Consider the following 27110-nt stretch of genomic DNA (forward strand, 5'->3'; position numbering starts at 1 on the left):
TCTTTGTTTCTGTGCTAATAAAGACACATGGAAGGTGCTTGTGTTTCCCTGTAACTGTTAATGAAAAGCAAAAATTGGGATACGGCCTGTGTTGACGCTCATACAAGGAAACAACTGCTTTGTCTGTCTTCTCATATTCAGCAAATCTATTCAGTCTGCACCAGCACATGCTTTCACTTACAGTATTGTATATATTGTATACAATAGAATAGATATACTCTCTCTCTCTCACACACACACACAAACACACAAACACACACATATACACACACATATGCACTGATCATCTGGTTCTTTTTATCAGGCTCAGAGAGTGGAATGCATTGTTGCTGCGCCTGGTTTTCATTGAAGCGTTTCACCCTAAAGATAGCTCTTCTAATTGCATTGGCTTTGCTTGCACGACTTTGATTTTCTCTTTTCCCTGATATTCCCTTTTCTATTTCTTCTCCTTCCTCCTTGCTGACATTAAAACTATACATTTAACCAACACATATTTTGAGGTCAGGAAGCAAGTGGAGGAATGTTTCTACCTTTACCGCCCATTAAAAAACATTTTTTCACAACTGTCTTCTTCCCTCTTTCAGAACATATGTGTTTTCCATGTTCTTGTTTGGAAAATTAAGGAATGTGAATGACAATGAGGACCCTTTACAGCTCAAAATAAACTTAAATTTGGCACCAGAATGCAACCTAATTTATGGATTCCTGGATTATGGATATGGATTCATTAACCCTCTTTTATATCACACACAAAACATCCTTTTATTTGATCCATGTCCTTGTCAAGCATTTTATGGTTGGAAAACTGCAAAGATTTTTGTATATCAAAGGCCATGAAACGTTGGACTTATGGTGACAGACCCTGTGTTTACATTAAAAAGAAGTAAACAGTAGGATAATGAATTCATATGGAATCCCATTTCCATATGAATTTTATCAGAACTCACTTGATAATCTGATTCTCAATGAAAACTGCTCTTGACTACATATTCCTAATTTTCTGCCTCATGCTGCTTTGTATTTCAGTATGTTCAAGTCATTCATTTAGTTAGAAAATCTAATTCACATCTACTCTATTTTCTAGTGACTATAATTGAACTGAATTCAAAATACTATATATATATATATATATATATATATATATATATATATATATATATGTGACTTTAAAAAAAATTGTTTTACGAGTGGTTGTAGGAGGGGTAGCTATGTTTTCCTAGCAGAGGGTTGTCAGGGTTCACTCACCTGTGGGCATCTTTGACTCAGATTCACATCTCTTGAACTGTTGTGAACTTTTTCAGACTGCACTGTCTGTTAACCTGTCGAGTTTATTTATGGTTGCTGCCATTTCCTTTTCGTTAAAAGCTTCGGCTCCTCCTGAACAAATGGCTTTAGGCTGAACTGCTGCCCCTCCACTTTGACTCCCTTATTCTCATCTTATTTATTTATTTATTTTTACCACTTTTTTTCCTCCATGCATGCAGCAGCCTGCAGTATATTGCAATTCATTTTGCTCAGGGCATTGCCAGCCCCTGATGGGCAATGACAGATATTAAAATCAAAATGATCAAATCTAGTGTAACAATGCATATAATTCTATAATTTACTTATCCTTGCAGGGATATTGTCTCTTCACTCCTCTGACACCAGTGAGGTCGGAGGTCAGCTTTACCCCAGCCTTTTGATCAAAGACAGAGCAGGGCAGTTGCCCTTACACCACCCCTTCTCACCCGACTAATGTTATGCAACAAAGGTGATTTTGAATGTGTGTGTGCATATGACACTGTATGGGAGTATGTAGAGTATATATGTGAGTGACTGCTTTACTGCTGATAATGGACAGCAAAATAGTCAGCTGTGGAACAAAACAGCATCACACAGAGAGAATATGTGTGTGTGTGTGTGTGTGTGTGTGTGTGTGTGTGTGTGTGTTTGAGTGAGAGAGACAGGGAAAGAGAGAGAGAGAGAGAGAGAGATTTTACAGCAAGAAACTGCTTTGAAGTCACAGAAAATTCCAGGAGTTTCCTGTTAACAAGCCTGGGGTATAATGTGAACCAGGAGTGTGTGTCTGTGTGCAAGCAGAGCAAAATCTCCCCAGTCAGTCTCTCAGTGCTGGTGAGAGGGGTTACCATCACTGCTATCTTTGCTATACTTTTTACCTTTGGGATTCATTCCAGATACGGTCCACCTGTTTTTTTAAGGATACAGAAAGCATCAGCCTTCAGTAGGATTTTGAATTTGGATTCAAAGTATGGACATCTCTCAGCTGGGGGTTTTGTGAGCTTTTTAACTTTTTTAAACAGCTGGTGGATCTAGCTTGCCTGTTTTAGATGCAATGTTGCTGCCTTATGACACAGCACTACACAAATGTTTTTCTTTTCTTTCCAGAGGGGGATTTGTCAGATGCTCACCAGTTCCAGCTGATCTACAAACAAACCACTCAGCCGTGTCAGTAAGGATGTGTAATTTCTATACCTCACACGTGCATCTGTTGTTGTTTGTTGCTTTGTGGAGCCTCAGCTACCTGAGTTTTCTTGCTGCCTGGCCGGGCATCGGGCAAAGCAAGCCCAAGAATCAGTTGGACCCTAATGTAAGGGACTGGGGAGACTATTCAGACCTCCCCCCAGGAATCGAGCAGGGACTGGGTTTGGACGAAGATGGAGAACATGGAGAACATGGAGACAACAGAGGATTTGGGGGGTCATCATCAAGCTTGGCTCCAGAGTTGGATTTCCTGGCTGAATTTGCAGGCAAGAGAAATGAACTGATAAGCTGATGTATGTTTTTGTCTGTCTGCCTTCTTACAGTACCTACTACCCCCTTTTCCCCTCTAGGTAAAAAGCGGCTGTGGATGATAACAGCCCCATCACACAATGATCATTATCTGCGTATGATGGAGAAACAGCTGGAAGACATGGAGCAGGTACTGCACTTATTTATTTACTCTTTAGATACAGACACCACATTGATTTAGAGGGAGATTTTTTATTCCAGATTTTTTATTTCATTTGGGAAAATAACACATTGGAATTTCACTCAAAACAGTTTTTGTCCTGTGTTTTCTGTCACTCTATTTCTTTCTTTTTCTTTTTCCTTTTGTCTCCCAGAAAGGGCTGCACTGCCATTTAGCAGAAAGAGACACCTTCATCATCACCATCATCCAGAACGCAATGATGGAAGGTCGGATCCAGAAAACAACTTTCCAAGGAGAAGCCACAGTAGAGAGTCTAGACCCAGACACAGTCACCAAACTGCTGCACTACCTGGATCTTACCGACCAGGTAACCAGTGTGCCTCTAACAGTTTGATTCTCCTACAAGATATAATCAATTCACTGCCTTTTGGGATAGTTTAAACAAAACAAATATTTCTGAAAATGTGTTTTTTTCCATTGTGGTTTACCTCCTCTTGACTTGTGCTTTTCATTAAACAACAATGGTTTCAGGAGCAGGGGTTCACCATGCTGGTGCTGAAGAAGAATCTGCAGGCCAGTGAGCGGTTCCCCTATCCAGTCCGTGTTGAGGCCATTTTGGAGCTCATAGATCAGTTCCCCATGAGGAAGCTGGAGAAGATGACCAGAAAAGGATCCAACTTGAGGTTCCATTATACCACTATGTTCTTTGCTGTACTAATAGAGAACTAAAGAGTGCTTTTATAAGGTCATTCAGCCCACTTTACATCTACTTACTATATAAATGTAAAAGAATATGAAAAAAAAATGCACAAAAGTATAAAAATCCAAAGCTTGGAAAATGTGGGTTTTGGACAATCCTTCTTCTATTTTTCTAGAGGCTGTTGATGCATGTTGATGAATATTACAGTAATTCTTGTATGCCCTTGTTAAAACTGCTCATAATATTTTATATTTAGCTTCATCATGTGCAAATGAAATTGCTCTGTTTGTCACATCTACAATGTAAGATGTTAATATGTGTGTTATCCGAGTGTGTGACCCTCGAAGTGACAATGAACTGAGATGTGAATTAATGATTTTGTTATGACATTTTAGATTAAGTTATATATTTTTTTTAATCTAGGTGTAAAACCACTAAAAAGAGGGTTGTGGTGAAAAGGAAAAAGATGAAGAAGACGATGGTGCTGAGCCCTCAGAGACGAGCGAATGTGACTTCTGTGGTGGCATTACAAAGAAAACCTCTGGACAAAAAAGCTGCCCTGAAGAGTAAGGTCCAGGACATACTGAGGGGACGGTCGAGGTTTGTTATCCGCAAAGTGCCTGCTGCGGGGTCCACGAGGGGAAAGGACTTGAGCAGTGGTCAGGCCACTTCTAACGGACAGCAAAAAGAGAAAGTGCACAGTTCTCCATCTGTGTCAAGGAGCAACGAAGAAACGAAGAAAGACAGGTGCTGTCTTTCCATATTTTTTGTCAATTTTTCAAACTTAAAGGGAAGAGCGTGAATGTTTTGATTGATTTCACTGAAAATGTGGTTAGATTTTGTATTCCCATCTGGTATTTTCATGCCTGCTCCTCCCTTCACACCAGGCCGACAGTGCTGGATGAACATCAAAGTAAGCTTTATGAATTGTATTGCAGGCCTGACTCCACTGTGGTAGAAGGAAAGAAGAGACATGGAGGGGAAAACAGTGAGGATACCAAAGAGAAAAATGTAAAGGATGACACACAGGAGAAACAGACCTCTAAGAAAAAGGGCAAAGGAAAAAAAGGAAAGAAAGGAAAAGGAAGAGGAAAAAAGTCAAACAGAGAAGCCAGTGAGGAGGATAAAACAGCCTTGAAGGAGTTTTTGGACAATTTAAAGGGAACAAGGAGGTTGATGGTGAGAACTTTCTCCTTTTACATCCTGTTGTCTGACTTTTTCTTCCTGTCTTTTGATGTCCAGTGGCATTATGTGCATGCAAAACATTGAACTTTGAAGATATATCTGTACTTAATCAGCGCCTTCCCATTACCCAGCTTGAGTGAAGTCCCTGTTTGTGTTTCGCCCTGGTACTAGCTGATCTCAACACCCAGCAGAGATGCATCGCTTTACATCCAGCAGAAAGAAGAGAACGAGAAGCATCACTGTGACCTCGCTATGAGGAAGATCACTGTGGCGACCATTGTGGAAGGCAGAGACGCCACGCTCACGCTGGAACACCACCAGCTTGGTAGGAAGTGTGTGTACATTTGTGTGTGTGCATGATGTTGTATGTTTGAACATTTGCATCTGAAACATTTGGTTAGGTTCTCTCTAGGGGTGATTCAAGTAATCAGAAAATGTCATTCAGATATTATCAAAGGAACGCACTGTACTTTTTACTAAGGCAAATATGGTTTCCATGGTCCTATTGCACAACAGTCTTAATTAATTTCTTCACTCTTGCATTTGTTGTAACACGGATCATACTGGTATGTTTGATGCTTCATCCCCTTTACTTTGATCCATTTAAAAAAATTCTGCTCTCTCATTGGGTTGCCAACATTTGTTGTTGTGCTTTGTTTAATTGTGGTGGGTACTTCTGACTTCCAAGACTTCAGTCAGCAGCTGAGCAGCAGCTGTTTCAGTGGGAAACAAGTGTCTACAGCCATGCTAGGGGTTCAGTGAGTTTGTACTTAGAGACTAAAACCAGAGAGCTGCTTTGATATAATGGTAACACATCTCAGTTTAGCATGTGAGCATGCTAACATTTGCAATAAAACACAAACTTAAGCAGTGGCCATGGGAATGTAATTTGTTTTTGCAAAAGGAAAAGTCAGGGACCACCAAAGCCATTTCAATTAGTCCTGAGGTACACATGAATATCTGAATTAAATTGAATGGCAATCCATCCAATAGTTGTCAAGACATTTTGCTCAAAAAACTCAACTGTCAACCTCATAGTGCCGCTAGAGGAGAAGTCAGACCACCACCATCACCAAACCATGAATGTACAAAAGTTCATCATAAACCATCCAGTCATTGTTGAGATATTTCAGTCTGGACCATAGTGGTCGATTGATGGATTGACACTGCCATCACTACAGCCATGCCACTTGTATTAACGCAGTGGTATAGGAAGACACTTTGAATAAATTCTAGCTTAGATTAGTAGTAGTAGTAGTAGTAGTAGTAGTAGTAGTAGTAGTAGTAGTAAGCTTAGAACGTTCAAATGTTCAGAGGTGTTGAACTTTATGGTAGTATGGGTATCACAGTTAGTGTTGCTGTGGTTGTACTGGGTTTCATTATACTCTAAGGTGTTCCTGTTATTGTGTCCGTTCCCTCCATTGTAGGTTTATTCGTACATACATTCATTTTCTATATTAATATGTATATTTGTGTGTTTCAGAATCAGAGCCTCCACTCAGTGACCAATCACAGCATTTCTTGGGTTCAGGCTTGATCTCCCTGTTGAGAGCAGAGCTCGGCCTCTCATCCTCTGACCTCTTTTCCATGACCGTCACAGACTATGACATCAAGCCCAATGTAATAACCTTTGTATTTGTTTTCTGCTTTTCTGTCCCTTTACTTGAATGCAGCTGAGAATTGATGCTCCTTTTCAGCACCACTTTTACACAAGCTCACACCTGGAAGCTGTCTAGTTTTATAGATGCAGCATTGTCACCTCCTCTACCAAGACTGTTCAAACCATTCTTTCACACGCTTAAACTCCAAGCAAGTACCATCCTTAAAATATTTTTGAAATGATGAAAGAATCCAGCATCATTCAATTGAAAAACTGAAAGATTTTACTTCCGTTTTTGCCTGTTCGAAACACTTTATATCCCATTGTCCATATTTCTATATCCAGCAGGGTGATAGGAGTTCAGTGTGTCTCAATGACTCCTGTATCACTCTTTAAATTGTCCAACTAGCTTTTATCTTTCCCCAGAGAGTCTTTGAAGCTCCACCATCAAGCCCTGCTCTGTTCGAGTACATTGACAGCTTTCCCTCAAGGCGCTCAGAAAAAGAAAAAGAGAGAAAGAGCCCTCCAGTCTGCTCCAAAGACAGACAGCCTGGAGCTGAGAATTCCCTGCTCAGGTAAAGTACTGCAATTCAGTGCTCATTATTAGCTAGTATCATTGATGCGACAATGTCTGGAGCCTTTATCGCTAATATGAAACTTTGTGCTCTAAAAGTAAAGATTTATAATTAGCATACATTTATAGGTGTACACTATCATCACAAAAATCTGTCCCAAAAAGCCTTAGAATAAAGAAATGAGTATATAAGATTCCAAAGTGCCTGCAGGGCAGTCTGAATGCTTGAATGTTAGTGGTCTTCTATGAAGTGAGACATGTCAAGAAAATGACTGAATGAAGGGCGCAAGTTTGACTTTCCTACACCACAACATTTAAACTTGAATGACAATTTTTGTGGATATAAAGGTTCATGTCTAAGAGGAGGCTGTTGCTCGTCTCTGCTCCCTCTGAGGACGACTACTCTTTCCAACAGCAGCTCTCTGCTCTCAGTGGACAGGAGTGTCACCTGGGTCAGTAACACACCACACGAACAATACACTCTCTGTTCGTTCTGTAGGTTTTGGGGAAATATGCAAAAGCTTTAACAGAGTCGTATTTCTCTTCTGACCTTCAGCGCTTGGAAAAGCAAACAAAGCCAACATTACAGTATATAATAAATATATGAATATGAAAATGTCATACATGAACTTGACGTACAGTAAGAGAAACATATTATTTTCATGAGTAATGGTTTTTGTTTGTTTATTTGAATCCATGAACTGGATGATGTTCATTTCAAGCTCTTACTGGTAAAATCACTTTCTTGGGTCTTTCTGCAGGTATTCGCCACTTTGCCTTGTTAAAGTTGACTGGAACTGGAGACAAGGCATCAGGAACTGTTGAGTTATTTCCACTTAATGGTAAGTCACAGTGATGTGAGAAGGTCCAGGGACATGGGACAATGAACCAGTAACCTGGAATTTATTATCAATACTGTGTGTATTAATGTGATACAATACGGAAACACTGTTATTATGTTTTGTATCAAATGAAACTAAAATGACCACTTTGTTTGTATGCCTCTGTCACTCAGACTAGTTTCAGGTTACATCCCTGTTTATCCTCGTATAAAATATTAACCATTTGTGTGAACATTTTTGAATTTGAATTTTTGAGCTAAAAACTTGTTTTGTGTGATCTCAGTTACCTTGACCTTTGACCACCAAAATCTAATCAACTCATCTTTGAGTCCAAGTGGACATTTGTGCCAGATGTGAAGGGATTTCCCTTGAAAAGCTCCCGAGATATTGTGTTCACCAAGCCAAAACTGTGGTTGTGTCAAAATCACTATCTGGAGAGGTCTATGTATTATAGTGAGCTCATCTGAAAAATGGAAAGACACTTTCTGACACATACATTATATTATATTATATTATATATGTAGGAAGAGAGAGAGAAAGTCCAAACCATGCCACATTTGAAGAAATTCCCTCCATGCGTTAGTGAGACATCACATTATTGAGAATGGGACACGCAGATGGACAGAAAGACAGCTTGAAAACATATTTTGGCTGTTGTTACTGAGGCATAAAAATATATCCCAAAAAATGTGAAACTCCTAGCACTCCTTTTTTGTTTTATCCATTTTTGCTGTGGTCTAGATGTGTACTGCTTTGTTTCCACTCCACCATCCTTCTTCCAGTTCGTAGTCAGAGTGAGGTTGAGCCATTATCCCGTGACATGGTCAACAATCTGAGAGAACAGCTGAAGATCAGTACGGACTACTTCAGCATGCTGATGGTGGGGAAGGACAGCGATGTCAAGGCGTGGTTCCCATCACCCATGTGGTCCTTGGATAACATCTATGACCTGGTGGACTCCATGGAGCTTCGCCTCCAGGAGGAGAAGCTGCAGAAGAGACTGGGGATCCACTGCCCTGAGGACAGAGGAAGAGGAGGCAGCGAGACGGGACACTATCACGGTTATGATGAAGACAGGACAGAGGAGATGTACATATATCATGGGTCGGAATGATCAGAGAAAAGGAAGAGTAGAGTGAGGAAGTGGAGAGAGGAAGATCCACCTCCATCCTTGACATGAGATGGAAAATACTGAACATGAACACATGGATTTTAACATGAGCAAACTAATTAACACTGACCTCAAATACTCATCTTCAGGACTCACAGAATTTAATGAATAAATTCTAAATAAATGATGATGATACATCTGTTGGATACCACAATAATAAGCTGGCTGTCTGTTTGTAAGTAATAAATTTGACTAGTGGAGCAGAAAGTAGTAGAATGGTTTCATTCAAGAAAGTCTCAATGAAAGCATATATAAAAAGCTGGTGTTCTGTTTTTATGCTGATTGCAGCACCAGGGGAAGAAGGCCAAGCAGATTGTGCTTTTTGGCAACACATATGTCCAACTGGTTATAAACACATTCACAGTGTAGTACAGAAATACAAATGGAAAGTTCCTGTGTTGAGACATTGTGATGCAGAAATTGAAACTGTACTTAAATGAAACAAATGTTTGTTTTTTAACCCTGAATTCAACATCTGTTTTTAAAGAGCTGCAGTCCGGTGACAACTCAGGGTCAGTAAAACAATGAGTTACTGATGTTGGGCTGTGCATTCCCCCAGGACATTCTTTTATAGCAGTTCTTTGAACAGCAAAATTTAACTTGTCTCTGAAGTTTTTCAGCTGTTATAAAATAAAAAAATAAAAAAACATATCGGTGAGCAAGAATGGTACCAGAATTTCCACTGTCACTTTAAGCCAACTGTTACCTTTTTCTCTAGTTGCTACCCTTAAAACACACAAACAATCATCACAAATAAAGACACACAAACATAATTCAATAATGAGGAGAGAGTGATTTATTCAATCTAGACTTAATTTGGTTAAAATCATAGGTTTTGACCAGTTCAGGGTCCAGTAAAAAGACTGTTGAATATTCCTCACATGGTAACATGTCCGACCCTAAGACAATGTTTATTAAAATCAACAAGATGAAAAGATATGCAGATTCAGGTCAGGAGAAATGTATTGGTGTCAAACCGACAAAAAAACCCACACATGCATTAGTGTGGAGTGGAGTGTGGTTAGTTTTTGTGAGATCTACAGCATTTTACAGTAAGAGAGAAGGAAGTAGACTTTTGGGAAGTTTGTAAATAAATAAACTTTGTTTCCAAATTTTGTTTTTCTTGGTTCTTCTTGTAGTAGTGCAGATTTGAAAACACTCACAAAAAATTAATTCTTGTGATTTGTAAACTATAGTGAAGATATTTTCAAATTGTCCCTTAAACATGCACATCCAGCATCATGATAACAGTGATATCATTGTGTGGAATGTGAAGGTAAGGCAGTGAAAACAGGAGCAGGAGTAAATCTTCACAGCAGAGAGTGAAGGACTAGAGGCGGTTAAGGAACAGGAATGTAAAGATGAAATATGGGAAAGCAAAAGGATTCATATTTCAGGAAAAAGAAAAATAACACGTGAGATTTAGCGCATACCACTGCGTGAATAGCTTCTTAGGCAGTGGTCTTAACTTTCAAAGGTTTACACAGAAAACTAGAGAGAAAGACAGGTGAAGCATGAGTAAAAATAAATACGAAGAAGTGGGATTTGGTGTGAAACAGAAAGTTGGCTGTAACTGTTTAACTGTCTTTGTGTGAAATTTGCATGTTTGTGTAATGTATCTCCAACAGTCCAAATAAATGGCAGGCAAGCAAATTAGAGACTTTAGACTGTGTCACATTATGGGTGATGGATGGACCCCAGTGCATCATGGGAGAGGATAAGAATGGATAATCCAAAAATTTCATTCAGCTGCATTCAGACAAAAGTGAGGTCGGTGGAAATGATGCTGAAAACTAAAAATACTTTTATCAACAAAAACATAAAGTGTATCAGACTTTGTCATGCAGAGTTTCAAAAATTAAACTTAGTCATTTTAGTTTTGCTTCCTATCAGCTGACATGTTTTATATCCTCTTCTCTCACTTCCTTTACTTTATCTCTTTTTTCAGTTGACAAATGTTGGCAGGGCTAAATATCTATGCTTGTTACCCCTTTGCTGGATATATTTTAAATTGTATTAATTAAGCTTCAGTTAGGTAAATGTAATAGCAGCATCTTTCAACCCCTTATGAGCTGCAGCACAGGTCATCAATCTGGAGTTTATAATGATAAAAGTCACTTGACCTTTGCTGTCAGTGTCAAAGGCTCATAAACTTTAATTGGCCTATATATTAGAATATATAGAATTATGTTCTCATACATTTTAATTAGTCAGATAGCAAATGACTCACCTAGACGCATAACTGCAACAACATGGTCACATGCTAATGCTAACTTGACATGCAAAAAAAAAAAAACTACAAAAAAACCACCATGATACTTCATTTATGTTATGTTATGACACATTTTACCTTTTAAAATATATTTCAATTTTGTTAATATCTCAATTAATTGTTCAGCCCTATACTACAGCAAGGAAACAATATCACAGCCAACTCCAAAAGAACAAGCTCTGAAAGTAGAAATTAAAGTAAAAATAGCTATAACCATTTCAATACCAGTGGTACAGTCTCCTGAGCCTTCCCAATAATTCTTGCAGGTTGTCCTGCTGCCTTTGATGATACTAGCACAGCCATGAAATCCACCAGGAAGACTGCTCAGCTTTCTTTAGGGTCAAATGAAGTACAAAACATTGAGCCAGCTAGCTTGCTCAAAAAAAGAAAAAAAAAAGAAAAAAAACATCTGTAGACACCTCCTCTGCTGTTGTCTGTTTTCCTCTTTATTCATGGTGACCAATCAGACCACATGTCTAATTTGACCACAGATTGACAGTAACGTCAATGCACAAAAACCCAGTCAAATGTCGCAGCTATGTGCACACAGTACATGGACGGAAGCTGGCTCAATACGATAGGTCACACAGGCGACTGTGCCCCTAGTCAGCCTCAACTGACAAGGCTTGTGCCTGGTATGGTGCAAAAATATCTTCAAGGCTTTATGGCTGCATACTTGTACATGGACCTTGATAAACTGATGAATAATTAACACAGTTTAAACTCTGATCTCAAGTCATTTGCTGTCTTCCCTCTGTTCTCAGTGACATTCCCATCAACATCAGCTGTGGGCTATTTTATGTTTATTATTAATTAGCAAATGATAGCATGCTAACATGTTGAACTAAGCCTAAGCACAGCCACACAGAGCTGCTAGCATGGCTGTAGTCTGGTAATGCAGTACACATGGCCACATCCTTTAATGTGGTGTCGACTATAATTGTTGTGTCTCATGGTTGTAGCTTTTAGGCTTGTCATATCATGGTCACACTGTATAAGTGTGCATACAGTTGCTAAGAAACAATTCTCATCATGGTTTTCCTGTTGACCTTCCACTGAGTGAGCGAGCGCCAGTTGTTGAGCACACAGGGAAACTGCAGGGAGTTTGCCAGGGATAGGCAAATCAATGAGATTAAAACACACAGATAACAGAGGCTGTGAGGTGCACACAAAACACATACTACTAAGAGAGGAAGTAGTCAGTTGTAGACAGATGCTTATGTCACCAGCAGAGCTAGAGTATACATCCCCCCACATACAAACACACACTCACACACTTAATGCTCTGTCACAGTCTCTCAGTATCTCTCTCTCTCTTCGACAGAAACAGAAACTCACACAGAGACACTGAACAAACACTCTCCACCACTTTCTCTACCAACCATTTGGACATAGCAGAGTCCCTCTGGATTTGTCCTAAATATGGTGAGTACAACTTAATAATCAACTAAAGCTATTTAGAAATAATTACCTTCTAAATATTAGAAGTACTTAGGGATGCCGTGGCACCTGCCCAGTGACATAAAGCTGCTATTGGAAACCCTTGTTAGATGCATTTCTGAAGACATTCATGAATGGATATCATGCATATTTCTTTGCAGGAACATCTTCAAATTGAAGAAGAAGAAGCTGTCGTTTTTTTTTAAATATCTTAACTTTAAATTCACCACAACTTGGACTACAAAGACACTTTAGCGACTTGTGGACTTTTACTTATGCTAGTATAGTGTTTAAGATCCATAGGGCTACATTTGGTAGCTATGCATTTGATATTCAGGACATGTTTTGACACATTTCTTCACACATATTGTGTAAGAACAGAAGAAGTTACCATTAGGGTTGTTTTTTTTTTTTTGGTTTTGTGTCAACTAGATTGAGCAAGGCAACTTTGGCCTCCACTTTACATCATAAAGGAATTAGAAATGATAGTTCCTCTTTGCTTTTAGCAGAAGAGCTCGTTCTTTTTTCTGCCCTGTCTCAGCTGGTCACTAGGCTTGAAATGTTGCACAGACAAAGAAACAAGCTAAACACCTCATCATTGATCTTCTTGTGGTCTGTGGCCAGCATGTTGTTTCTGTCTCTTCTTCTCATGAATTCCTGCATGTTGACTCTGGGTGGTATATGAGAGTAAACTCCTCAAAACCTTTACTCACCCAGAATATACACTCACTCAGTTGCCACTTTATTATGCTGTCTGATACAACAGTCCTGATTTAAATAAGCATTCATGAAGGTTACAATGTTACATTTTGGTTGAAACTGTTTTAAAAGGTGTTGATACATGTTTACAGTCATTTTAGAATCTGTAGTTACTGGTGCTCTTTTATTGGAGTACACTGAAAGGTGTTTCCAGGATTTGACATAATTTATAGGTTTTTACAAAGTTGCAACTGCACGGATGTTTAGAGAAGCAGAAATTGCAACTGTCTGGTACTGAACATATTGAGTAATTTTTAGTTTACTCTGGTTGAAAAAACAGAAGCACAATGAGGGAACTTTCATCTGTTTCTTTCCCTTTGATTTCACATTCAGACACATCTCAGGCTTACTGTGAACACATTTTGTCATGCCACCGCTTAAAGATGATACCGGCGCCACTGAAGTGACACACCACCCAGAATCTATTTCTCGAGCACCAAATACACAACTGGAGTTCCTTAAAATTAAAAGTTGATACCTCCGTTCCCACCAAAGAAAGCAGCTGTGGCTAGCTTGACTGCCAGCGTATTTTGAGAATCAAATAGTGACTAACCCACAGCAAAAACAAAATGACTAAATAAATAGCTCCTGAGTTACACAAGTGCCTATGAAACTCAAAAAGAAGCAGTGTTTTGGATGATGGATGGTGGCGGGACGGACAATGGAGAAATTGATTATGCTGCAGAATTAATTTAAGAAGTGGTTGAGACCAGAACAACACATCTAGTTATCTGATATCATACTGTTGTCCACAAACAAGAACTGATTGTTTAAATTTACAAATTGATCCAGAGTCAGAGAAACAATCATCCTAAAAATGACAATATATATACTACCAATTTGCATCTGCAAATTTGTTTTGAAAGAAACATGAAACATAGTGTTGGCGTAACACTTTTTCAACATTTAACCTTTGCAGACTGGAAAAAAAAGTTTCCAGTGAATGTAATCCAGGCAGCAACAAAAATGAATAAGAATCAGATAAGAAACTTGATTCATATGTGAATCAGATTTTTAACCTGCCTCCTCATTTACACTGAACACCACACACTGTATATATAAGACTAACACATGAGTGTGACTCGGTGTTATACTTATTCACAAACAGCATACTGAAAATATCCTAAGTACAATAACACATCCAGCAGCTTCTTTTTTTCAAAATAGCATTTGCATGATAAGGTGTGAGTGATACTGTTTTTTATCATTTTCCAGTTGGGTGATACAACACACACTTGATCTGATGTTCACTCTGGTTTAACTTCCCATTAATCTTCATATTGTTGTACTTTCTGATGTGCAATTTCCCCTTGCTTTTACTGCTCTGCTGTAGGAATAGCAGTGACTGTGTGTCCTCATGCTCTTATCTCCACTTCCTGGTATGGTGTCTGACTCCAAAACCAGTCTCATTAAAATAGGTGTGGCTGCTATTTGGTCACTGCATTGTCTCAATTTGTCAAACAGCTTTTGGCTTTTGGGCACATTTAAGATGCAACTTGTGGCTAGTAATGCATCTCCCCAAACATTTGGCCATTCCGCACTCTTCTCATGGGAGAGACTTTCAGATACCACATGTTTGGATGTCTTATCCATTTGTGTCACAGCCAAAGCAACCCTATGGCAATCTTTTCATTTCAATTAAACTGCAACATGCTTTAAAGCATTTACTGATAAGGCTCATTCAACCTCAAAAAATACCCTGTATTGTAAATATCCACCCCTGCTCTGATTTATACATTTTAATTTAAAAAATGCTTCAGTATTAAAGCAGATACACGTGAGGTTGCATAACACAGGAATGTGATTCCCAGTTCTTATCTTCGTAGGCCACAAAATAAATACAATATTTTCCACATCAGAGAAAAGGGTGTTTCATTGATAAAAGTAGGGAACTGTATGAGTTTTAATTTCTTAGAAGTATTATATGGGGCTCCTACTTTAATCATCATCATATTTAATAGTTAATAACAGAGTGATGGTGACACACACACATGCACCCACCAATAGCTGCCATCAAAGGTGTTGGATTGTATATATGTTTGTGTGGTGTGTGGTGAGTGTCCTTGAGAAAAGACAGAAACAAACAGATTCTTTAAATAAGTAACTAAAGTGAAAGCAGAAATTTCACTGATTGGATAAAAAGTTCAGAGATACGAGAAGGAAATGTCTTTACAGGAAATAAGGTATTTTTTAAAGTTTTGAAACTTGGTGTTTCTCTGTTTAAATGAGTTGAGTGGAGCGGGGATCTCATTTTCTTTTATTCCTCTTTTTCTTTGTGAAGCAGTTTCTATTCAAGCACGTGTTTGCTGAAGTCATTTTATATTCTGTCACGAGCAGCACATCCTAATTTCATTTTCACTTACTTTCGTCTTTGCTGTGTAATTCTGAATTTGTGTTTTTATCATGACTTCCACCTCTGACCCTACTCCATTCATTTCAGGAAAACAAGGCTGATGTAAAGGCCATCATGGCTCGCTTCCAGTCGAGTGGGTGGAGCACTGATGAGACTTCTTCCACACCGTCTGGACGACCCAAACAACCCCTGCACCCAACCCTCTCCTCCGGCCCGACCATACAGACGAAGAAACCTGTCTTAGAGAGCCTCTCGGGCAGTGCAATAAGTAATCCTCCTAAACCACCTTTCCTGAAAAACACAGTATCCACTAAAAGTGACACAGAGGCACATGAGCCAAGCAAAGCTAAAGCCCTGGCTAACAGGTTTGCCAACATACAGGATGACACCAATAGCAAACCTTCAATTGGTAATAAACAGCAGATACCCCTGAAGCCACCTCTTTCACAGCCTCCTGAAGCTAAGGGCCTTGTACAGAAGCCTCCTGTCAACAAACCCTCCCTCAGCTCCACTCTGTCCGACTCCAAACCCGCCTTTCCTAAACCAACTCCAGCAGTCAGCTCCAAGCCCAGCTGGATAAAAGAAGACAGTGGTGGGGGTGTGCCATCCACAACCAGCTCCGTACCCAAACCCCGTTTACAACAAAAACCGAGCAGCAGCATTGGAAAATTACGGCAGCAAAATGAAGAACAGGCAGGAGCTAACACGGACACTGCGAACAAACCTTCATCTTTGGCAAACTCTCCTTTTAAGCCCACCTCCAACTTTAAGACTGCTCAGAATATGTTCAACAAGGAGAAGGACAAGAATGAGCAGTCAGATAGTGGCGGAGCAAACAAGACGCCCCTTACTGCGACTAACTCCATTGCTCCTCCCAAACCTCCAGCCAGTAAAAAACCAAGCTTGAAGAAGCCGTCCGTGGCCTCTCCTAAGCCCAGCAGCGTTAATGGTGATTCCACTTCAGGCCCCAAGCGTAACCCGCTACCCAACAGTTTAGCTCTGGGTCCTGCTCCTGCCAAACCCAACCGACCCCCCAGAGTCAACCTGGAGAACTTTAAGAGAGATTCTGAGGCCTCTGGTAATGGTAAGTCGGACATGGAGTTACAGCTTTGTGTGTTTACTGGTGACACCACTGATAAAGTATGAAGCATGAAAGGTGCTGATCAGGAGAAGCTGTAACCACCAATCCAGTAAGTGAATGAATAGCAATACTTACACAAATCAATCAGTCGTCTCTATGGGGCAACAGTTCACAGTCATACAATATACAAGTTGCTTGAGCATACTGAAGTGTAGTCACTAGCACCACCAGAGTAATTACACGTTGACACACAGTATGTCAGAGATGTGTGATCACACTTTGAGGGTGACAGTTAAACTCAAGCAGGCATTCTTCATTTAGACTCAGCACAAAGTCCTTACTTCTGCAATGTTTAATGAGATCTGTTAAAGATAGAATGTTGCTTATTTACCCACTTAATTTCAAAGCCTTAAGGGGTTCCTACACTGGTATAACTGAATAGTCTCAAAAGTATAAAATTAAAGAATTGCCTCATGGATCGGTTCAATTCTTTTATATATATATAATTTAAAAAATATGTACTTACAAACTGATGTTTCAACTATGGAAGACATCTTACTACTTGATTGTACTAATTCCTCTGAGGGAGTTACGGTGATTGTGTATATATGTAATTAGTGATAACATTTGTGTGAATTGACAGGGTTATAGCTGTCACTGACAGCACGTCCTCAGTGTTGTTTCTCGGAATTTCTGGGGTTATTGTACAGTCTAAACATAGTGGATTTTTTTAGGCTGATTCAGCTATTTTTATCACCATTCTACTTGACTTGACTGTTTTTCAGTCGTAAGAAAAAAGGAAATAAAGGGACTTATTTCTCCACCAGAATTATATTTCTGGCCCTTGGAGAAACAGCATTTACAACTTTGTATAGATGCCGGGAGGTGAATGTTGTACAGTATATAATCCAGGTTCACTGACTAGTCTTGCTGTCATCAAGTGGATATAATGTGTTTTCATGTCTCTCTTGCAACAGAAATCTTAATGCAGTAATCTTACCTAACAGGATGAAACTCATGTAATGACTTAAACAATATAAAACATATACATAAATATACCTTTTATACCATCTTCAGAATAAGTCGTCTTCTTAATTTACCATTAAGAAGACAATGTCTTAAACAAACGACTGATCACAAGCAGTTGAAAAACAGAGGGTAAGAATGGGGAGAGTTACAGGAGAGAAGCCAGGAGGGACACACATGTGGCCCCACAGGCAGGAGTATCTCAACTATATATGGCTGCATTTACATCATTTGTTTCCCATTTGGTATGATATATGTTTGTTTCCTTTCCCCCAATTACCATGCAACAAATATAGTGCATCAGACACTGCCAAAGATGTCTGCATAATTTCCTCAAACATAAACATAATTTTATCCAACACCCTCTGAGAAAAGTCAAGACCTTCCTGTCAAGAGAAGGAAATGATGCAGGGCAGTAAATTGTTTGCAGGTCTTATGACAAAAAGGGAAATAAACAGAGGGGGTTCCTTGTGTCGAGAGCATTTCCTATCACAAGCAGTGCAACTTTGTACAGACTTTGTGAACCCATCTTAAAAGTGTGAAGGACTTGCTTCACACTTCTTTGTGGTTTCAGTGACATTAGCAATGAGTGGTCCACAGTTGTTGAGGTTATTTTAGGTTACCTGTCCAAACAGCAATGCACATGACCTGTTTCTGCATAATGGAAAAAAAAAAAAAAGTTTTACGTTTTTACACACTATCTGCATTTTGTGCATTCCGTACAAAATTTGTGCAAGTTACAAAGAAGCAGCTGAGCCAATGCTGCAGTAGAGATAACAGATGAAAGTCACATGAATACTCTTGGTTCCTCTTTTTCCCCCGGCCAAGTTCCCTGTCCAGTTTCTCCTTTCTCCTCCCCCCCTCTTTCTCTGCTCTGACAGCTAAGTTGGTTTCACCACATGGGGAAGTAGGTTCCAGCAAACAGGCATAGATTTGAGTGAGGGCCGGTGTTTTAGACACATACCTGATCTGAATTTATTTCTAGCCAGAGAATGACTGTTGGCTGGCACTCATCTTAAAACATGGGCAATACTATGAATGCACTTTCACAAATGTTGGTTTCCATGCTATGTGCACTCTCTTTGTCCCTTATTATGATGCACTATACTACCCTTTCTTTTAATATTACCCTGAAAAATTGGTGAACATGAAGAGACGTCAGGTTAAAAGGTTTTATTTTGTGTGTATTGGCTACTTTATCGGATTTGTGTTTTGGGAGCATCAGTTGTGATTGACCTTTCACTCTGAACTGATTTGTTCTTCATACTTGGTGGTTAGGTGTCCTTAAGGTGGTGGAATGACTAATAATTAAATTACTCAGACACTATACATAAGTACAATTTGTACTTGAGTGTTTCCATTTTGCAGTACTTAATACGCCTACTTGACGCAACAGTGTCAGTGACAAGCTGTTTCCACATTTATGCACCTCTCACAATAATCCATTAATATATGATATAACACTGACTTTTAATACTTTTAAGTAAGTTTGATTTTGAATGCAAGACCTTCACCTGTAATTGTGTATTTTTACATTGTCAGATTGATTGTTGTGACCTGTCTGACTTGTTTTTCCTTGTTTGTTCTGTATGGGCAACCAAACTAGTTACCCCTCTGGGGACTGACTGAGTTATCTACAGTAAACATGAGACAGTCATAGAAGGACATTGGCAAAGATACTTGAAGTTCTCTATTTTAACATCATGTGGTTTTGTTACAGGTCCTGGTACCTTCAAGAAACCCATTGCCCCAACTCCTCCATCCTCTCACCCGAGTAACCATAGCAATCACGTGACCCCTACTCCACCCCCTCAGTCTGCACTCCCCAGTCTTCCCCCACGGCACCCTACATCCATGTAAGTCACACATACAAACACAAACACTTAGGAATGATATATACTGCATTAATTTTCTGGATAAAGCCACTCTCATTAACAAAAGATAAATCCCTGGCTGTGTTTTTCAGGATCCAGCAAGAGGACTTCTATGATGACGTTGATGAACTGACCAGCTCTGCTCCACCTCTACCACCATCCACAGGTTCAGTAACATTCACTGTTTGATCAAATGTAATGCGTCATGATTACCATGTTGCAAGACTAACATGTTGTTTCTGGCAGCGAAGACAGTAGATGATTGTGTAATGCTGAACTTAATACCTTACCTACCTTAATACCTTATTTGTATATTAAAAGACACGTCAAAGAAACTATATTTGTCATTATATCCTACTGGTGTGCTGTCTGTCTGACTGTAAACAACTTCTTACGTACCCCGGGCTGGTTATTCATATAGCATATGATTCTGGTTAAAACTGTAGTTCCTGTCCATAGTTACATAAATATGGTTTTATGCAACCCAGTTCCAAAATATCATGATTCATTGTTTTTCCTCTGTAGGTCACCCAAGTCAGAGGGCAAAGGTGAGACATGCTGAATATCTTTCATTTACATAAATACAGATTTGCATGCAGGTGCTGTGTGCAGATGCAGACACATACACACACACAGAGATAAGAACAAGGATGTGTGCACTTAAATATGTTTTGACATGGGTCTACAGAGGTGTGTATCACATACAGTATGTATTATATGACGTATGAAAGACACACACGGAACTAATCCCCAGTTTTAATTGCTGTTTTTACTTCTGTCTCCTCTATCCAGGAAGAAATTGATGATGACGATGGAGAGATGTATGAGGATCTTGATGAACGATGGTGAGAGAATGTTCCACACTGAGCCATTATTGCACACTTCACTGATTTTGCCATGTTGTTAATTCCATTTTAAGTAAAAAAAAAAAATATTTAGGAAATCAAAATAATTTGTGTGTGTACAGATGGACGATCAGATTTTTTATTTATTGAGGCTCGTCGGGGACTTAAGGTCCAAAACAGAAAAACTGTATATTTTTATGCATTTGTGTTTTGTAATTTTGTGTGTTGAAGTGTCAGTTTACAAACCTCTCTCTCTCTCTCTCTCTTTCAAAAGGGAAGCGGCGGAACAAAAACAAGAAAAGAAGAAAGAGAAAGATGAGAAGGAGGAGAAAAGACGACTGGAGGCTGAGAAGAAGGAGCAGAAGGAACGTGAGAAGAAAGAACAAGATGCCAGAAAGAAATTTAAAGTGAGTGGAACAAGACTGGAACTCTCAGCTAAACCTGCAGGGAGAGGGCTACAGCTCTCACCTCTGTATGCTAAATATGACGCTAGAGCCACGGGATGTTAGCATAGCTCAGCATAAAGACTGGAATGATAGAATAGCTATGTTGTGTGGGTTATTTGCTGGACTATTTCTTGGGTGGGCACAGAAGCTAACTAGCAACTTCAATTGGATGAAAAAGAAAGAAAAAAAGAAAGAAAAAAAAAAGAAACACTCAAGTACATAACCTACCATAAAACCAAAATGCATCATTTTTACACTATGTTTTTGTATAGATTAAGCCAATGACATACAAGGTATCCTTTTATGAGCATTAGAAGTGTTGGTCAGCACATTTTGTTACCTTTGGACAGGCCTAAGCTAACTCTTTCTCCATTGTTTCTAGTCGTCACGCTAAAATAAGCTAAGCTAAGCTAATAATGTCATAATTTACAGTATTTTTCCCTGTGGACATTTCAAATATGTTTGCATATGGCTGTGTGTGTGCTAGTTGGTGGGCCCCCTTGAGGTCATCCACCAGGGGAAAGCTCGTGTGGACTGCAAAAGCAGTAAAACCGACCTCGGTCTGAAGCAGGGAGACTGCGTGGACATCATCCGTGTTCAGGGCAACCCAGAGGGGAAATGGCTGGCACGATTGCAGGATGGATCCAGTATGTTGACACGTTTATCCCTCATCTGTCTCATGAGCGACAAACCTGCAGTCAATTATGCCAAAGTTATCCTAATTGAGAACAGTAAATTAGATCAGTTATTTTATTTTGCTCTTTGTTTCCAACAGTTGGTTATGTAAAGACCACTTCAGTGGAAATTGACTTTAATTCTCTGAAGAATCGTCAACCTCAGCAGTCATATGACCCTGAGGTCTATGATGACATCGACGTTGTCTCTTCTGATAACAGGTAACAGGAATGTGAAATTGTGTATTCTTACTCCACATCTGTTGGTTGCACGTCTGTAAGAATGGGGACAAGTATAATGGGAAATATATCTTTACATCGTAAAGTGCCCTTAAGAAAACCTCAATTACAATTTACTTTTGTTATCGACAATTTACATTTTTTAAATTTGGTATATTGAACTGCACTAAATACAACAACACCCACGAGCATAACAGATACTGTATGAGTCACCAGGCCGACCAAAGCCATGAAATAAAAGTTTTTATGTATTAAGAAAGCTTTATTGTTGCAGTTCCTTAGAGGAATCATGAAGCAAAAGTTCAACATTTAGGGAAATTTATTTACATTCATGCCAAAAGGTATATGAGAAAATTGATACCATACGTATGTATGTCCACCCAACATGAAGCTAGATATGAGAGTTGCATTAATCATATCATCTAACTCTGAGCAAGAAAACCACAAGCATTTTCCCCAAAATGTTGAACTGTTCCTTTGAACTGTACTAATTTAAATTGCAGATTGAATTCAAGTTCAACTCAACACACCATTAAGCTGAGTTTTAAGATGTTATCCAACAACACTCTTTTGGGCAAGTTTCAAAATTTTCAGCTCATTTGAACCTTGTTTCTTGCAAGGATTCAAACACCGAATTCAATCAGTTGGTCACATCACGTAGCACTTCTCAAGTTTATTGAAGTGAAAAATGAAAGTTCACTACATAAGCCTGTCTTTAATATTTATATTACCACTTCTTCTCTCTCTACAGTGGGATCAAAGGACCAGGAGGTATGCTCATAATCTTACAATAATATTGTTCATTTCATTATAGTCAGTCACAAGCTTTCCATTCAGTTAATATCAAGGTTGTTTCACTAAGATATAACGTGTCATCAAAAATAATATGTCTGTTTTTGTCTTTTAGTTGTCCTACCACCGCTACCAGGGGAGGAAGGAGAAATATATGATGATGTTATTGATCCAAACCTGGAAGTCAGGTGGGAACTGATGTACTGATTTACAATAAATCAGCAGTAGAATTTACTTAAACTCTTTTATAAACAACAAACTCTGACTACTAATGCTAAATGGAAAAGGGTATACAGGAGAGATTCTAAATGACACAGAAAAAGAAATGCAGGTCTTTTCATGCTTGGTTGAATCTCTAGTCCACCGGACACCAGGTCTCCTCTTACGAAGCCCCTTAGCTTCCTGCGGATGTTTGACCGGAACAGACGCCCTGCCAGCACAAAAGTGTAAAATACACTCAGTAGTAAGACTGATCACAAATCTACTGCCAACTGTTGTTAATCCCTAATCTGTCAGATGTCACTCTCCTTTTAACAGCTGAACAGTTTCTCTTTGGTGAAGCTGATCAGCAACAGATCATCAACTTCACCTCTGTCTGAATAACATTTAATTTACAAATTGACTATTGCATGAACAGCTGATTTTCTGTGATTTTACTAATCTTCTTTAGTTATTTGCATGTCTTTAACTGATGTATGACTGTTGATCAGAAAATCAAGGCATTATCTGCTAACACTGTCAAAAATATGTTTTAACAAGTATTCTAATTAAAATGCTGTGTTGTAATTTATGAATTTTGTTAAATTGGGCTAAATTTAATCATATTAACCTACTTTTAATTCATGATATTTTAATGATATAAATTACGTAACATTTTAATATTTTTCCTTCTGTTGTGCCAGAGTGCCTCCACCCAGCCAGTTTACTGCAGAGGGGAATTCAGGTATCACTCACTGTGATAATACTACCATATTCTGAATAGACATTTAATGAAAGATACTTGTTTCTCAATATTCTTCCTTCCTTCCTTTCTCTTTGGCCTCTCACCTTCTCTTATGAAAGTGGTGTTTGGCAAGAAGTTTTGCGACAACAGCTTTAGTTTTATTGTGACCATTAGCTCTTAGTGGCTCATGTTAAGATATTATTGTAAAATTGTCATTACTGAGTCACTTTGCTGACTTTATGACTTTTTTCTACTTCTACGTGTTTCTGTCATGCTACTTTTTGGCATTAAGCATTATACTGTCAATGTAACTAGGGGCCACAGTGACTAGTTTGCAGAGAAAACGTCACAGAATCTCACTTTACACTCCCTCTGCAATTTGTATTTTCTCTCCAACATGAAATGTTTTACATCAAGTTTCACTAGCCAAAGTGTGAATTGCACCACACCTCCTTTTCATATCCTTTACAACTGACAATCCAGTTTTGTTACATGAAGTGTGATTAAAATGTGTCCCCTCTGAATGCATGGTAATGTCAAGTGTCAGGTGCATTTTAATGTCATCTCAACTCTCTTCAACTCCCACTTATTACCACAGATCAGCCAGGAGCAATTGATGAGGAGATATACGATGATGTTGACTCTCAAAATTTGCCTTCATCTCAACCCATCACCAGGTACAACTACATCAATCCCAAAACTTAAACTTAGATCAATGGTTTACTCACTATATTTTCCTGTTTTGGTTATGTCCTCCAACTTAATATGTTTCTGTCCAGCTTTCCAATCCTGAAAGGGAAAAGCAAGACTGAAGAGGTGGACCCAAAGAAGCAGAAAAAGTTTGAGAAGGAGGAGAAGGACTTCAGGAAAAAGTTTAAAGTCTGTCTCTCTAACATGATTTTAAAAATACTTATCAGTTCAGTCCTCTAACTGTTGCCAGGATCATGCCTGCTGAAAAACCTCCTGAATGCATTTAACAGGGCTGTGACACTCAAAATAACAATAATAATTTGTGATAAAATAAATGTAAACGTAAGCCATATTTTCCTTTCCACTTATTTTAGGGTTAACATGCTACCAAGAATGTAAAATTAAAAAAAAAAAGATCGCAGTTACAAACTTAAAAACTGAGAGTGTAATGTTCAATCTCTTTCAGTATGATGGTGAGATACAGGTGCTGTACCAGGTGAATATCGTCCACACGCTCACGAATAAGAAGTGGACTGGGAAAGAGCTGCCAGTCAAAGCGGGGGAGAAACTTGACGTCATTGTTAAAGCTGTGGACAACAAACTGATCTGTCGCAACGAGGAGGGGAAGTGTGAGTATCTGTTTGATACCACCAAGATAATTCATCAGTACATGTAGAGTTCCTACACCACTGCTTTTTCATTCTTTGCCCCAAAAACCTGGATCATTCTCATTTAAAATCTTGTTTCTGTCTATAACAGTTGGTTATGTTTCAACCAGCCACATTGCTATGGAGTAAGTACCACAAACATTCATACATTTATATATTTATATATACATTCATTTACACGCAGACTAAGAGAGGCTTGACAACATGTGGTCTATACTGATCTTTTTTTTTGTTTACAGTGATGGCGACATCTACGATGACATTGGAGATGGTATATTCAATTTATCTTTATTATTTTATGAATAGATTTCCAAACAGTAAACTATATTTTTTCATATCAATATTTAATATTACTATTTCTTTTTTCCAGATTGCATCTATGACAACGATTGAAAAGCACCCTGCACCGGCTTTACTGTTTTACATGGATAATGTTGATGTTATTTATTATGTGTATTGATGATATACACTGGAAGTCGCTTTGAGTTAGCCTGATGATCTGACTGAATTGTCATTTCAGTTTAACTACATTATTTATTAAGTAATATTTGAATTGCTGAAAACAAATTGGACAAGTGGGCAGTAATTTAGAGATCTAGCATCAGGCTGGTTTGAAGTCCTTGAACAATTTGATCCTATTAAAATTCTTCAAAACAAACAAACAAACAAACAAAAAGACAGAAAAACAAACAAAAAAAAAACAAAACAAAAAAAACCCAAATGTAAAGTGGCTATGTTACATGCAACATCTTGGCAAAGTGGGAAACATTTGATGGATCAACAGTATTTGCATAATTCTGTTTTCATATTTTTGCATTTTTCCCCCTCTCTTGCACTGCCTTTAGAAATTTCACATCTCTGACTCCATATATATGCTTCTACTTTGGTTTCTAATATATATTAAGAATAGCGGCATGTTTAAATGAAAGTTATAAACATTACTTGCTATTTTGTCATTAATCTTTGTCCATGATATGGTACTGATCATAACTCTGGTTTCTTTGTCTCAGATCTCAGAGAACATGTAGATGTAACAACTGTTTTAGTGCCAAAGTTATTTTGACATATTGTACATGACGTTATGACATACATATGATTTTTGGAAAAAAAAGTGTGTTTTTGATTTTCCTCCACACGTTTCTTTGTACTGTCTGTTGTAAAGAGCCTTTTAAGAGCCACATTGGTTTAACGCGTGTATCACCAACATGCACAAAAAGTGTTTCATTATACCTGTAAACTTGAGTGATATGTGTACATGATGTGTGCATGGCTAAATAAGAACCATTTTAACTGGCTTTTTCCAAGTCAAATAATCTGCAAATGACCTCTCCTCATGATGACCTTCCCCTTGCAGTTTTTGTGAAACAAGGGATTCAGTAACATCTAGTGGCAGCCATTAGGAACTACACCACACTGACATTTGGGTGACAGAAAGTAGTCTGGAAGTTTTCTGTCACCTTCACACTATACTTTACACAAAGACTGTACCTAGTATATGTTTATATCATCCCAACCAAAATGCTACAGGTGAGGTGGGAGCCATATTGTGTCACATCTCCTAGACTTGCAGCAGAAAATATTGACTATATTAGTGGCATAAGGATTACATGATGAATTGACTCAGAGGTGCCAAAAGGGACAGACTTCCTAACAGTGCATGGCCTTGATATGATTGTGGTCAAAAGTGGTGTATATAGAAAGTGATGCATTCTGCTGCCAAATATGAACAGAAATTTTGTAAAGAGTAAGTAAAAGCGATTATTTCCAGCCTATTGACTCTCTTGCTTAAGTGTTTTGTAGTGTTTTTATTTGAGTCATATATTCTTGATATTAATCTGTTACTGCTGGGAAAAAAAGACCAGGGGATAAACTAAATGAGTTTCACTGGGGTTAGTCTTAGTGTTGCGTTGTGTTGTGTTTTCGTGAACAAAAAGTATGTGGTTAGTTGTATTAATAAAAAAATAATAATAATACAAACAATAAAAACTATTAATAATGAAACTGTGTTTTTCACCACAACA

At 38.5% G+C, this 27110-nt stretch overlaps 2 protein-coding genes across 4 annotated transcripts; both read left to right on the forward strand.

Moving 5' to 3' along the window:
* Positions 1 to 2076: 2076 nt before the first annotated feature.
* Positions 2077 to 9193, forward strand: ccdc80l2 (coiled-coil domain containing 80 like 2). Its single transcript, XM_071466765.1, has 12 exons — positions 2077 to 2750; positions 2835 to 2923; positions 3108 to 3281; positions 3446 to 3597; positions 4038 to 4361; positions 4553 to 4793; positions 4971 to 5124; positions 6283 to 6419; positions 6826 to 6974; positions 7322 to 7425; positions 7735 to 7815; positions 8598 to 9193. Exons 1-12 carry the CDS (start codon positions 2336 to 2338, stop codon positions 8927 to 8929), a joined length of 2352 nt encoding a protein of 783 aa, XP_071322866.1. The 5' UTR covers positions 2077 to 2335; the 3' UTR covers positions 8930 to 9193.
* A 3302-nt stretch (positions 9194 to 12495) lies between these two features.
* Positions 12496 to 26861, forward strand: fyb1b (FYN binding protein 1 b). Of its 3 annotated transcripts, XM_071466092.1 has the most exons (19): positions 12496 to 12683; positions 15898 to 16894; positions 19638 to 19773; positions 19884 to 19957; positions 20317 to 20339; positions 20584 to 20636; positions 20911 to 21043; positions 21570 to 21729; positions 21858 to 21978; positions 22748 to 22767; positions 22904 to 22976; positions 23148 to 23234; positions 23691 to 23731; positions 24330 to 24408; positions 24511 to 24610; positions 24888 to 25050; positions 25181 to 25214; positions 25329 to 25360; positions 25460 to 25767. In XM_071466092.1, the coding sequence occupies exons 1-19, from the start codon at positions 12681 to 12683 to the stop codon at positions 25480 to 25482; spliced, it is 2352 nt and encodes a 783-aa protein (XP_071322193.1). In that variant the 5' UTR covers positions 12496 to 12680; the 3' UTR covers positions 25483 to 25767. The 3 variants fall into 3 exon arrangements, 2 of the variants coding, with proteins under 2 accessions (XP_071322193.1, XP_071322194.1); XM_071466093.1 differs by lacking the exon at positions 23148 to 23234 and having other exon boundaries at positions 12530 to 12683; positions 25460 to 26861; XR_011686309.1 differs by lacking the exons at positions 24511 to 24610; positions 24888 to 25050; positions 25181 to 25214; positions 25329 to 25360; positions 25460 to 25767 and having other exon boundaries at positions 12530 to 12683; positions 23148 to 23251.
* Positions 26862 to 27110: the final 249 nt, after the last annotated feature.

This window comes from Trachinotus anak, unplaced genomic scaffold (assembly GCF_046630095.1).
Source record: "Trachinotus anak isolate AG129_WGS33_773 ecotype Australia unplaced genomic scaffold, CSIRO_AGI_Tana_v1 ptg000028l, whole genome shotgun sequence".
NCBI lineage: Eukaryota > Metazoa > Chordata > Actinopteri > Carangiformes > Carangidae > Trachinotus > Trachinotus anak.